This window comes from Gobius niger, assembly GCF_951799975.1.
Source record: "Gobius niger genome assembly, chromosome: 1".
NCBI lineage: Eukaryota > Metazoa > Chordata > Actinopteri > Gobiiformes > Gobiidae > Gobius > Gobius niger.
In genome coordinates, this window is record NC_136852.1 from 34,424,937 (window position 1) to 34,439,367 (window position 14,431).

Here is a 14,431-nt window from a genome sequence, read left to right on the forward strand (position 1 = left end):
TGTGTTATGTTTAAGTCATGCCAATCCACTAGGAGGCGCTGTTACGTTTGTAGCGCATGTTGTACAAGGTGGAACAAACGAGTAGCCAGCAGTTGTTGTTACTGTGAGGTTGAACATGGCGGTTGGGGAATAAACTTGCCTGAACTAAAAGTGGAGTTATATTTTGGACTAACATTGGAGGATGGTTAGAAACTATAGTTACAACGTGTGAAGAGGGAAATCCCTACAAAAGCTGGAAGAATGAAGTCAACATTTGGAGCGTTACCGATTTGGACAATAAAAGAAAAAAATGTCCAGCTAACCTGTCATGGTGTACATTAGAACAGTCTGAACACGGGGCAGTCTGAACACGGGACAGTCTCCATCTGAACACGGGACAGTCTCCGTCTGAACACAGGACGGTCTCCATCTGAACACGGGACGGTCTCCATCTGAACACAGGACGGTCTCCATCTGAACACGGGACGGTCTCCGTCTGAACACGGGACGGTCTCCGTCTGAACACGGGACGGTCTCCGTCTGAACACGGGACGGTCTCCGTCTGAACGCGGGACGGTCTGTCTGAACACGGGACGGTCTCCGTCTGAACACGGGACGGTCTCCGTCTGAACACGGGACGGTCTCCGTCTGAACACGGGACGGTCTCCGTCTGAACACGGGACGGTCTCCGTCTGAACACGGGACGGTCGGTCTCTCTCTGAATGTTGCCAGAAAGGCCAACCATACTCAAGTGAGAAAGACTCCAAGAGAAAGGTCCAAAAAACAAAGATTTATAAAGAAGAGACTGGAAGTCTTCAGGATTTATCTTAATGGGTTAATTCTTTTCAATCTATATAAGTGTGAGACAAACTCTATAAGTATCTAAGTTTCATTGTTTTATTGATTTGGTTTATTTGATTCATTTAAATCTGACAGTTGTTGTTTCTGATAAATAGATAAGTACTTTTTTGATCTTGAAGGAAATTGTGCGTCAGTCTGTTGCTCACATTCACACCAGGAAAAGCAGAATCCAGAAACCAAATGAAAACATGGAGTCACCAATACACATAAATACATGTCAACATGTATTTCATACAAAAATGATTCAGTTTGGGAGACGTGGTCCTTTCTACGACCACACATGTATTTAAGTTACACTTATACTGAGTGGTCCAGTCCTCCTGAGGGACACCATGGTGGACTGAGTGGAAAGTGCTGAAGCTGTGAGTGATGGACTCTTATCGATGTCTGTCCCTCCTTCTGTCAGACTTTAGAACCAAAAGCAACTCTGACAGACTCTTTCAACCTAAACTCACAAAGCACTCCGCCGCAATCTGCTTAAAGTCGCTCAATTTCACACTCTGCAGCGCCCCCAGGTGGTCACTAACAACACGTCACAACAAAGGAGATTCTCAACATTCTAAATCCCCGCATCATCCCTTCATGTTGTCTTATTGACAGGATGCATTCAGTGGCTAAAAGAGTTGGGGAGGAACTAAATAGAGTGGCGAAATTGGTCACTAAATGTGCTCTGATCTTCATCAAAATCACAGGAATGATTAAACAGTGTCTGCTTAAACTAATACCACCCAAACTTTTACATTGGATCATATTTTTTTTTGGCCATAACATGTAAACATTCACAGGAGAGCGTGGAATAAGTAAGTACACCCCTTGAATCTCACTAAACTGCAGCAGTTTTGTAAAGAGGAATAGTCCAAGATTCATCCTGATCGTTGTGAGCGTCTGATTAGCTACAGAAATGCAGCCATTGCTGCAAAAGAAGAATCAGCAGATATTTAATACAGGTTCACTTACTTATTCCATGCATGTTGTGAATGTCTCAGGTTTTCTGAAAAATATCTTGATAAACTTGTGAATTAGTTTTCACGTTGTCCAGGCCCTGAGGCAAAAAAAACAGCCCCAGACCATGATGCTCCTGCTCCAGACTTCACAGTGAGGAGAGGGTTTGATGTTGGTGCTGTTCCATTTGTCCTCCACACATGACGACGTGTGTTCCTCCCAAACTATTCAGCTTAGGGTCCACTGAATATTGTTCCAGTAGCGCTGGAACTACTGGAACAATGTAACAATATTCAGCACCTCCAAATCTGAGGCCATGGTTCTCCACCGGAAAAAGAGGGCTTCCCCTCTACAGGTCGGTGGGGAGTCCTTACCTCAAGTGGAGGAGTTCAAGTATCTCGGGGTCTTGTTCACGAGTGAGGGACGGATGGAGCGTGAGATGGACAGACGGATCGGTGCGGCGTCAGCAGTGATGCGGTCGCTGTATCGGTCTGTCGTGGTGAAGAGGGAGCTGAGTCGGGGCAAAGCTCTCGATTTACCGATTGATCTACGTTCCCACCCTCACCTATGGTCATGAGATTTGGGTTATGACCGAAAGGACAAGATCGCAAATACAAGCGGCCGAAATGAGTTTCCTTCGCAGGGTGGCTGGGCGCACCCTCCGAGATCGGGTGAGGAGCTCAGTTACCCGGGAGGAGCTCGGAGTAGAGTCGCTGCTCCTTCACGTTGAAAGGAGCAGCTGAGGTGGCTCGGGCATCTGTTCCGGATGCCTCCTGGTCGCCTCCCGTGGGAGGTGTTCCAGGCATGTCCTAGTGGGACAAGGCCTCATGGAAGGCCCAGGGCACGCTGGTGGGACTATGTCTCCGAGCTGGCCTGGTGTCGCCTCGGGGTCCCCCCAGAACAGCTGGAGAAGGTGTGTGTGTCTGCTGAGACTGCTGGCCCCGCGACCCAGCCCCGGATAAAGCGGATTAAAATGGATGGATGGATGGATGGATGGATAGTGCTGTAGAGCATTTAAGAGCTCTTTCACAAACCAAAGCTGAATAGTTAGCATTATCATCAAAATCAAAGGAAAACATCACAGCCCTCAATCATTAGATTTTACTTCATATTGTACAACATTATTAAAAAATAACTTTTAATGACAACCTATTTTTAATAAAATAAAGATTTAAAAAAACACAGTTCATACAAACAATGCAACAATTGGTAAATACGTTGATAACAGACATTCAGAAGTGTAACCTAAATTTCTGTAATGATACGCCTTATTTATATCTAAGAATAATGCAAACCAAGGTGAAAGTATTCAAAGTATTGAGAATACAATACCCTGATTGGACAAAGTAACGGATTACGCTACAAAACACATTTCAAGGCAAGTATGTGAAAAAGGCTTGGAGAGAACGGTCTGTATTCAAAGTGTCAGTGCTACAGACATCACTGTTCGTAAAGTCAGGCTAGTATGTAAGGCGAGTAGTAAAAAAGATTTTTCAGTGGAACTGTCAAAAAGTCGAGTCTTATGAAGGTTTCAGAAAAAGCTGGAACTAAAAGGAAGAACCATTTTAAAGGAACAGGCCAGTGTTTTTACATACTGAGATATGTTCTTACCTGAGCTTAGACGAGTTCTTTAGGACCTGTCTGGTCTTCACTCGTGCCCTCAGTCACATAAACACAGCATAGACGGCGTTAGCATTTAGCCTCTCCTCCTCTATAGCTCCAAGCAAGGTCAAGATAGAAGCTACCAAGGTCTTCAACGTTTCCCCTATTTAAATATGGTTATGTTATATTTCAAAGTAAAATTACACAAAATTAAACAATGTGGATTTTCTAAGTGGATGAAAGGGGAACTATATTGTAAGGCGTATTAATACAGGAGTAGTTCGGCGTCTAAAGATATTACTGCACGGATTTTGAGCTACTTGTATTATTGGGCCTCACAACATAGTTCCCATACCCATCAGCTCAGTCGACCTCTAAAAGTCCATCCATTGTTTTAGCCACTTTACTTTTTTATTTGGTTTATTAGATAGAAACAAATACAAAAACATTGACAACAGAAGCTCATTTGCAGCACTTAAGGTCCCTCAATGGGCCTTTAAAGACAGTTAAAAGACATAAAACTGAACACAATCCAAAGAAGACAGACACAACTCTAACATGGGAACAAAGCACACGAGCGTCACCCCATCTGTGTTCCTCTCACAACAAAGGCAGAAGCTTGGACGAGGTGTGGGAGGGGTTTGAGGAGCGGGAGGGGGTGGCGGAGGCTGAAGGTGTGGGGGTGGGTGAGAGAGGGCTGTGGTTTCGCCATGTCATGACAGGTTTTCATGTCTTTAATTCTTACTCAGCTTGATGCTCAGTACTCATTAGTATGACATCGGTTAAGTGGACATTTCAGGAAGAAAAGTAAAAAATATATATATAATATTTAAAGTGGATTACGGAGCCATTTTCAGTGTGTGCTTTTCCAGAGAACATTACTTACAACATTTGTCTACTGAGGACCCCACAGTCTGTTAGAACGGTGCATTTGATCATGATTTCAGCTTCATGCTCGTCTTCTTTCAGAATCCGTGGAAAAATATATATCTCACTATTCACACTATCTTCTATAGGGTTCATGGATTGTAATAAATATTCATTTAGGTAGTGGCTGTTTGTTATATGGGTGGGCCGCTGGTACAGAGGGTATGCAGATAACATTCCATCATGGCTAGAGAGGGAGCATGTGTGTTTTTCAGAGTAACTTCAAAACAACATGACTCCAGCAGACAGTCAGAAGGTCATCTGTGTTCCCAGGAGGGCCAGCAGCTGATCCAGGAGAAGCCCGAGCTGAGCAGTGTGGTACAGAGGAAGCTGGAGGAGATGAGGGAGTGTTGGCTGGAGCTGGAGAGCACTACCCAGGCCCGCGCCCGTCAGCTGTTTGAGGCCAACAAGGCAGAGCTCCTGGTGCAGAGCTACGACAGCCTGGACCAGCGGCTGGGGCAACTGGAGGAGCAGCTGACCTACGTGGACCAGGGGCAGGACCTGACCAGTGTTAACAAGCAGCTGAAGAAACTGCAGGTACGAGAAAACAGAAAATACCACTGTGCACGGCCAGTTCGGAATTTTGCGGTGTTTTTGTATTTTATTTTGTGGTTGAACAGGTCACACCTCGTTTCAAAGAGGACGTACAATTATGTTCAAAAGTTGGTGAAGCAACTCAGTTCGCTCTTTCTAAATATAAATAGAAACTACAAAAATGACCCTGATCAAAAGTTTACACACCCCAGTTCTTAATACTGTGTAATGCCTCAATAACAGCTTGGATTCTTTTGTGGTACTTGTGGATGGGCCTCTTTATTTCCTCGGATGGTAAAACTGCCCATTCTTTTTGACAAAAAGCCACCAGTTCCTGTAAATTCCTGGACTGTTTTGCAGTGGCTCAATGATATTGAGGTCAGGAAACTGATGGACACTCCAGAACCTTCACTTTATTCTGCTGGAGCCAATGAGAGGTGGACATAGCCTTGTGCTTTGGATCGTTGTCCTGTGCAGCTTCCAGGCTGATGACTCTTTCCTCCAGTATTCTTTAATAACAGGCTGCATTACCTTTAATAGCCATTCAAGCCCCTTTGTGTCAACGTGTGCATTTTATCACCGGGGTATGTGAACTTTTAAACAGGGTCATTTTGGTCGTTTTTTTTTTTTTTTTCATTATGATTTCAAAAGAGTAAACTCAGTTGTTTGACCAAAAGTCTGACACATAGTCAAAATATCATTTCTGCCCAGGGTATGTAAACTTTTGAGCACAACTGTATGTCCAAACAACTTGTGCAGTGTTAATGTCAGAGTACAAAACTCCGGCCCTTTACCACACTTATTCATTTACAAATACTGACATGTTTGGTATCCACGTGTTGCACAAAAGGCTGAGACCGAGATGATGCTGTAATCCAAATATGGTCATTTCCTTTGTGGGAGACAGCAGCGGCTAAAGACAGGACAAATATACACAGAGCGCATGTGCAGACAAAGGGACTAAACTTTAGGGCCGATTATTCAAAACTCTTTAACATCTGCACTTTACCGACTCCAACTTAACATTTGGAAGCTTTTTTTTTTTACCTTTGAACCCAAAAAACAAGGTGAAATTTGAATATTTAGTACTGATGTTTTCACTATTTAATAGTTTATTCAAAAATTAAACAAGCTCCAAAATATTTCACAAATGTCACAAAATGAACCCACAAATTTAAATCTGGATAAGGCCAGCTTTACATTTTGTCACAAAATGATCTGCAATTTTGGCCATTTTTATCTATATCTATTTTTATATGAAAACATAAAATGACAGAACCCTTTTTTCTTTCTTTCTAACAGTGATGTACTCCAACATGTCAAAGTGAAATCTCTAAATGTGATGTTTTTCCCTGTTCACCTGCAGCGTCTCAGTTTAACCTCGTTGGAACATTGTCCCCTCGTCTAACAAATGATTGAAATATGTATATTTTTAATCACTGTCTCAAACTGTGAATAACAAGGAGCACTGCACTCTTAGAGGCTAAAGGCAGCCTACACACATACTCAGGGGCCCCATCCACAAGGGCCCCTTCAGCTGAGCCTTGTCTGAGTTATTTTGCATCTTTACTCAAATAGTTGACCCTTACAGTCTGCAGGATTCTTTAGTGAATATTTCATAAACATTTCCACAGCATGACTCAAACCATGAGCTCATCCTACACTTCCACTTTACATCTGTGTTCAGATCCAGGTTCCTTTAGTTCCTGCTCTTAGCGGACAGAGGTGTTTGTGTGTTTGTTTGTTTGTTTGTTTGTTTGTTTGTTTGTTTGTTTGTTTGTTTGTTTGTTTGTTTGTTTGTTTGTTTGTTTGTATCATCATATTTCTTCTTTTCAGCTTGTATTTTCATTTGCTGTTCTGTATTCTTTGGTTTCCACCACATTAATTTTGCTTTGTTTTGATGGTTTGTAGAAAGGTCATCTGCTTTCATGTCCACCCTGTTGCATTCCAAGATCCTCCTGAAGGGCCAGTGTCCGCTGGGAGCTGGAGCTGTAGGTCTCTGATGTTGGAATGCATCGTGTTTCTGCATATTTCTCACTGCGCACTGACCAGGGTACAGTAACATGCACATCTTTGCACTCATTTTTTTTTTTTTTAACAAGACTCAGTGTTGCTTTTGGAGCTGAAGTCCCCTCTCCGACACCTCCATGCTGTATAATAACAACCTGACCAAATAAACTGCTTCTGCAGACATTTTATAGGGGTCATGGCAAGATTTCATTTTACTGAGTTAATATTTCAAAATTAATTCCTTTGTGAACTGCAGTGCACATTTGGTAAGCTTTAACAGTTCTTTACTCTGTATTTAGAGGAGCTGAGTGAGACATTTTTTGGTTAAGTCGTTGACTTTGTGAAACCTTCAGTACGACTGCTGTTTGGCAAAAGGTTTCACTGTCAGACCTGAGCCTATTTGGATCGGCTTCATTTCAAAGACAATAACACACACAGTCTTTGTGACGGAGTTATGAAATGTATCCTGACATGATTGTAATCAAATAGTGTTATTTGGTCTGGGGTTCCCAAAGAGGGGTCTGGGGCCTCCTCCCTAAGCATGTCTACAAAAAGATTACATAGAAAATATTGGAGTTTGAAAATATATTACTTTAAAGGGACTATACAGAGTGTAAATGTTAAAATGATGTATTTCCTCCCCCTACATGTTCCAGTCATGTCCTAATGTGTAGAATGAGCTCAGACCTGTTCACCACAACTGCCTCTAAAATCCTGCACCGTCACTCAAAACGTTGTTACTTGTAGAAACTGTAGAAACTGCAGTTACGCATAAGACCTGAGGTGGCAGTAGTGAGTATAAAATGACAGCGTTCATCTATTCTCTTTAAATCATTGTTTTTATAAATATTTTTTAAATAGAGTAAATTCCTCTTATTGCTCCAGATTTTGGGAAAGGCTGCCAGAGACAGTTCAAGTTCTGCCTTGTTGCATTCTGAGACAGGCCCAGAGAACATTCCTGACTCATTCTGGCACTTGTATTACAAAGTGAACCTTTTGCCTTATCTGCCCTACTAATTGAAAATATACCTACAGGACTTGACTTTTTGATGATAAAAATGCCTGCAGACGCTGCAGAAGATCTACTTATAGCACAGTTGTCAGTTGTAATAAAGCGTTAGCGCTCAGAGAGAATGCGTTTGGAGCTCTGAAAGGGACACTGACAGCTTCTGCCTTAGCTCGTTTCTACTTCTCGCAATACCTCCCACCTGTGCAGCTGAGGTGGTGCTGAGGTGTAAGTGAGTATGTCCATTCATAGTAATTTAAAGTTAGAGAACAGAACATATCAAAGCTAAGGTGCCCAAAGGAATGGTTATAAGCCACAGATACTTCTGAAATGTGTTTGGTCCCACACTGACAGACTGGGTATGATGTTCCGTGGGCAGGGCATGGAGAGCCAGGTGGAACAGTGGTGTGTGGAGGCAGGGCAGCTGCAGACCCAGACTTGCTCCTTAGCCGAGCAGGGCCGCACTAAAGGCAGCGTGGAGCAATGGCAGACGGCTGTGGAAGCACGCATGGTGCGCCTCATCGAACCCCTCAAGGAGAGACGGCGCCTGCTGCTGGCCTCCAAAGAGCTGCACCAAGTGGGCCGGGACCTGGAGGACGAGATTGTGAGTTTACACACAGCCATGGTCATGACCATGTCACAGTCATATATACTGGTGATGCGGCGTTTCAATGATTTTTATTCTGAATGTGTGAGGGTTCTGGGGGTTCAGTCAATCAATCTGGAAGTGAGCTTCATTTTAACATCCAAAGGAAGTATCTTTGGATTCAACCTGCCATGGGACTACGGATGAAAATTAGCCTACATGGCTAACTCCGGCACATTTACATGTTGAAGAAACACATGTTGATTAATGTGCACTGTCCCAATTCAAATAAAGATAATAAAAATTAAAATGATTTTGATTTTGTTTAGTTGCACCAACACTAATCTTGTTTATTTTTTACTTCAGTAATTATTTGGATTACTACTTTTTACTCCTACTGAAGTAAAATGATGTTGAAGCAACATTACTCTTGATTGAGTAAATATTTTATCTATATACCCACTTCTCACCATAGCTCTACTTGGCCATTAAAGTTGACTTGTGTTGCAGCTGTGGGTGCAAGAACGCCTCCCCCTGGCCATGTCTCAGGAACACGGTGGCAGTCTGCAGGCAGTGCAGCAGCTCATGAAGAAGAACCAGGTACACATCATGTAGTAGAGGTGCATGGGTTGCTTGTGACTCCCCTCGACTACATGCAGTACACTAACATGCAATGTGCTTCAGACTCTGCAGAGAGAGCTGGAGGGCCACCGCAGCAGGGTGGACGAGGTGCTGGAGCGGGCAGGGGTCATCGCCTCCTTGCGCAGCTGCTATGCTGACAGCGCCAGGGCAGGGCTGGAGCAGCTGGCCCAGCTCTGGACTCTGCTGTGGGCAGAGACGGAGCGGAGGCAGCTGGTGCTGGACGCCATGTACCAGGCGCAGCAGTACTACTTCGACACTGCAGAGGTGGAGGCCTGGCTGAGCGAGCAGGAGCTGCACATGATGAATGAGGAGAAGGGCAAGGTGGGACTGTCACATTATGTTGCTGCAAGACATTATAGGCATGTGAGCCCATGTACACCGCGTTCCAAAAGCTTTTTCAATCAAAAAAACTGGTCATGTTATATTTTTACAGTTTTTGGAGAGTTTCTGCTTGGATTTCTTTGCAGGATGTCAGAATAGCCTCCCAGAGCTGCTGTTTGGATGTGAACTGCCTCCCACCCTCATAAATATTTTACTTGAGGCGCCAAAGGTTCTCAATAGTGTTGAGGTCAGGGGAGGAGGGGGTCCACATCATGAGTTTTGCTCCTTTTATGCCCATAGCAGCCAGTGATGCAGAGGTATTCTTTACAGCATGTAAACAGCTCTTCTTTTTGTAGTCAGTCAGAAACTCCACATATTTTTCAGAGGTCACACCTTCAGGGAGACATGAGACAGAGCACGACCCGGCCACGCATGGCACGATCTACGCGCACATATCGACTCTACCCCACACACACTTCTGTTTCCACCACACATTTGTTGTGTGCTACGCCACCACGAAGAGCACGCTGTACAGGTCATCATTAAAAGTTTTTAGAGCCGCGATGAGAACAAATGTGGACAAATACTGCTCTCTGGTGGGACTTATGGAATCATTCAGAGGTGCCAAGCTGTATTAAAACAGAAAAGAAACCACTAAATACAACTATGAAGGTAAGCTACATGCAAATGTTATGCTGACATCAGCTAAAGCTGCGCAAACAGCGGCTAAAATCCCCTTTTAGAACAGCAGTATGATGTTGTGAAATATTCAATCCGTATGACCTGCATGTCAATAGTGAGGGCTGTCCACTCTCTGGTTACCAATCAGAGGCCAGCAGTCTGTTCACGTCACATCAGACACGGACTAGCGCACTTTGGCCACAGCCAGAGGCCGGTCTATTCAATGAACAGTTTAGGGGAGTCCGGATAGAAGGTTTATGCACAACTGCAGCCTCTGGAGGGTTCTACAACCTGATGTTCGGGAGACTCCAGAGGCATCAGCAGCTTCAAATACCTGTTTGCTGCTTTGTAGCAGCTGTTCTCTTAATCTGATGTATTTGTCTGACAGAAACCGTCCTCATTGTGCCTTTATCTGCACAAACCCGTGTGTGCTCCGAATCAGCCACAAATCTCTTAAAGGGGGGGTATTATGCAAAATCGACTTTTTCAAGCTTTACATCATGTTATTAAGTCATTCCCTCATTAAAACCATGCCTGAAGTGTTGCCTTGGCACATTCACGTATTTTCGAGTAATCTGTAGAAACTCTGATGGCGGCCATTTTAGGGATAAAACGCCTGATTCCTTCAGGAAACGCCCTCGACCTCCAGGATACGCCTCCGACCTTTCGTCACCAGCCGAGTAACCAACCACTGCTCCTCAGCAGAACCCCCTCCCCGCAGTGTCTAGCCCTAAGATGTAAACAGAGTCATCATGGAGGATTAGCTTCATGTGTTGTGAACCGGAGCCACAGCAGACTTTTACAAAGACACACATCAGTGTTTCTGTTACCTAAACACCCAGGATTAAAACCGGTGACAAGAACACTTATTTCAGTGTCTGGTTCTGCGCTGGGAATATAGGGCCTTGATGATGCACAGAGCCTCCGGAGAAAGCTAATGCTAAGCTAAACCTCGAGTCATCACGTGAAAACGAGAGATATGCACATATAAAGTCAATAAAACCACCACACACATAAAGAACCGTTTAACAATGATCACACACGGAGCCAGGCTTGTTGATATGGACGTTTATTGCTCACATTTCATCTACAATGGGTCATAGAGTGGCTTTCTCCCGGAGCTAACAAGCTAGCCACGTCAAGCTAACGGGAAAATTCACTGAATACAAGCAGCATATTATGCATTGAAAACGTCACTAAAACAGGCAACTGCCTGAAGCAGCCTTTATGATGATCACACACTGAGCCGGGCTTGTTGATTTCGTAGTTTATTGCTCACATTTCATCTACAGTGAGTCGTAGCCGAGTGGTTTTCTCCCGGAGCTAACAAGCTAGCCGCGATAAGCTAACGGGAAAATTCACTGAATACAAGCAGCATATTATGCATTGAAAACGTCACTAAAACAGGCAACTGCTTGAAGCAGCCTTTATGATGATCACACACTGAGCCGGGCTTGTTGATTTTGTAGTTTATTGCTCACATTTCATCTACAGTGAGTCGTAGCCGAGTGGTTTTCTCCCGGAGCTAAGGCACTATTAGCCGCGCCAAGCTAACAACCTTCACCTTCACAACATTCATTGAAAACAGGCAGCATATTATGCACAAATAATGTCAATAAAGCAGCAACTACTCGAAGCAGCCTTTACAATGATCACACACTGAGCCTGGCTTTACACATTTGTGGGTTATTGCAGACTTTTCATCAACAATGAGCTGTAGTCGATTATAACAAGCTAACGGGTAACCTCGAAAAACCATTGTCCACCTGCACAGATAATGTCCGTCTTTGAATCGTATGGGCTCCTGCAGATCCTGGTGTCGTCCATGGGGGTATAGTTAGAGATCCATAGGGCATGGCAGATGCAAAGAGATAGCCTCCAAACAGCAGTTATTTTTCAGGCAAGAGCCCCTTCCAAGCGTCCGGTGTGGAAGGTTCGTCTCCAAATAATATCCTGTGTGGCCATTGTTCACAAAGTGATAAACAGTAGCTCCTTTCCAACAATAAAAATTAAAATGCACCGATCGTAGTTTCAATACTGTTGAGACGACGAGCGCAGTGTTGTTGTGATGCCACAGACAGCGTGTGGAGGGGGCGTGTCAGAAAGGGTCAGAGGTTCTTAAAGAGACAGAGGCCTATTTCAAGTCATTTGCTACCGCCATTTTGAAAGAGCAATTTTATACAAGGCAGTTATTCTAATTTACTGCATTGACAGACCAACAGAAGGTTTCGTCATCATTGTAGTGTGATATAGACTGGTGCTATGTGGCTGAAAAAAGCATAATACCCCCTCTTTAATAGTACGATGATTACGCTTAATCTTTTTTGAAATATCGAAGGTTTTCATACCTAGACCAAGACATTCAACTATTTCACGCTTTTCATCAGCAAAGAGATCCTTTTTCTTTCCCCTATTGGCTTAATGGTTCGCTTAATAATGTAAAAACGTCCTTTTTCAGTAGTTAACTTGAGTACTTAACCTGACAATTAATCATCCTAGGCGTCTGAGATTGATGTCAGTGATTCAAAGAGCCCTGAGACACAAAAGAAGAAGAAGAAGAAGAAGAAGAAGAAGAAGAAGAAGAAGAAGAAGAAGAAGAAGAAGAGCTCACAGCTTACAAAAACCCCAAATTAAAAATCTCATAAAATTTTAATATAAATTTCAAAATGGACTGTAAGCCATAATGAGTCTATATCATATATTAGTTTCACATTTTAAGTTGAATTTCTGAAATAAACCTTTTCATGATTCTAACTGACGAGCACCTGTATATAACGTGTGGTTGTTTTTGCCAGATATAGACAGTATACAGTACTTGTGACCAGTGTGTCCCTCTGCAGGATGAGCCCAGCACTTTACAGCTGTTGAAAAAGCATCTTGTCCTGGAGCAGACAATTGAGGACTACGCAGAGACCATTGGTCTGCTGTCCCAGCAGTGCAGGCAGCTGCTGGAGATGGGCCATCCCGACTGGTGAGTGTGCACTTTTCATGTTGTCTAATTTATTTAATATTCTTAGTGCATGCCCCATATAGCCTTATAGTGGAAGGTTTTTTAGCTTAATTCTTTGTTATATGTGAGCGTGTCCTGGCTACTGCTCTGACCTCTTTTTCCTGTGGCTTCAGTGAGCGCATCAGTAAGCGGCAGGCGCAGGTGGACCGGCTCTACGTGTCTCTGAAGGACCTGGTGGAGGAAAGGAAGAGCCGTTTGGAGCAGCAATATTGGCTCTACCAGCTGAACCGCGAGGTGGACGAGCTGGAGCAGTGGATCGCTCAGAGGGAGGTGGTGGCCAGTTCTCCTGAGCTGGGCCAGGACTATGAGCATGTCACGGTGAGTCCCGCTGCTGATGGTGGAGATCACACTTTTGTCTGTATTTGTCTGTATTTCAGAAATCAACCACAACTTCAAATCATTTGTCATCTGCAGTATTGAGTCATACATTATTTTGACCTCACTGTAATCAAAAGTTACTTTTATTGCTGATGTGTTGTGTAGAGATGTAGTTTAGCTTTTATGACTGAGCGGCCGGGTCGAGCCGAGATTTGTATTGTTTTTTGTTTGCTGACAGCCTGTGCGCCTCACATGCCCCACACCACACACACCCCTGCCCTGCCCAGGTGTGGTTGCCGAGCACGTACCTCTCACACTGGGTGCTGCTGCTGGATGCAGGGCGCAGAGGTTCTGACCGGGCATGTCGGGTTTGTTTCGGGCTCAGGCCAACAATTCAATTGCTCGGGTTGAGCTTGATTTTATTGGACCAAGCTCTAGCAGAGGTGGGTAGTACTCAGTTACATTTACTCAAGTAAATGTACTTAAGAAACTTTCTGAAGTAATTGTACTTTTGCAAGTAGTTTTTTAATAAAGTACTTTTTACTTCTTCTTGAGTAATATTAAAAAGAGAGTAACATAATAGTAACTGGTGCCTCTGTGAGTAAATGCTTCCACACATCTTCATTTTGACGGGGAAAAAAATGTGCTTTCTTTTCTTTATAATAATTTATGAAGATTATGGGATTTTCTTTACATTTTCACATGATTTCATGTTTTGTTTCTCATCATTTATGCCACAACTAAAACATGAATCAAACTTTTACACTCAATCAGTTACACAGTACTCACAGTACACAGGTAAGATTCTCTCCTGGTACTTTTTTACTCTAAAGAATATTTGGGCCACTACTTTTTACTTCTACTTTAGAAAAAATATTTTGAAGGGACTATACAGAGTTTAAAATTGTTAAAATTATGTATTTTCTACCCCCTACATGTTCCAGCCATGTCCTAATGTGTAGAATAAGCCCAGACCTAAAATCCTGCTCTGTCACTCAGCAAGGTGTTGCTT

General features: G+C 43.5%; 1 protein-coding gene across 2 annotated transcripts in view; it reads left to right on the top strand.

The window, feature by feature from the left end:
• The window catches only part of sptbn4b (spectrin, beta, non-erythrocytic 4b), an 84,943-nt gene that overhangs the window by 54,049 nt on the left and 16,463 nt on the right, over nt 1-14,431 (top strand). For both annotated transcript variants that reach the window (XM_079558989.1, XM_079558990.1), the window contains exons 26-31: nt 4,585-4,848; nt 8,241-8,465; nt 8,958-9,047; nt 9,132-9,410; nt 12,932-13,062; nt 13,215-13,419. In XM_079558989.1, the coding sequence (XP_079415115.1) occupies nt 4,585-4,848; nt 8,241-8,465; nt 8,958-9,047; nt 9,132-9,410; nt 12,932-13,062; nt 13,215-13,419 (1,194 nt within the window). The remainder of the gene's footprint in view (nt 1-4,584; nt 4,849-8,240; nt 8,466-8,957; nt 9,048-9,131; nt 9,411-12,931; nt 13,063-13,214; nt 13,420-14,431) is intronic.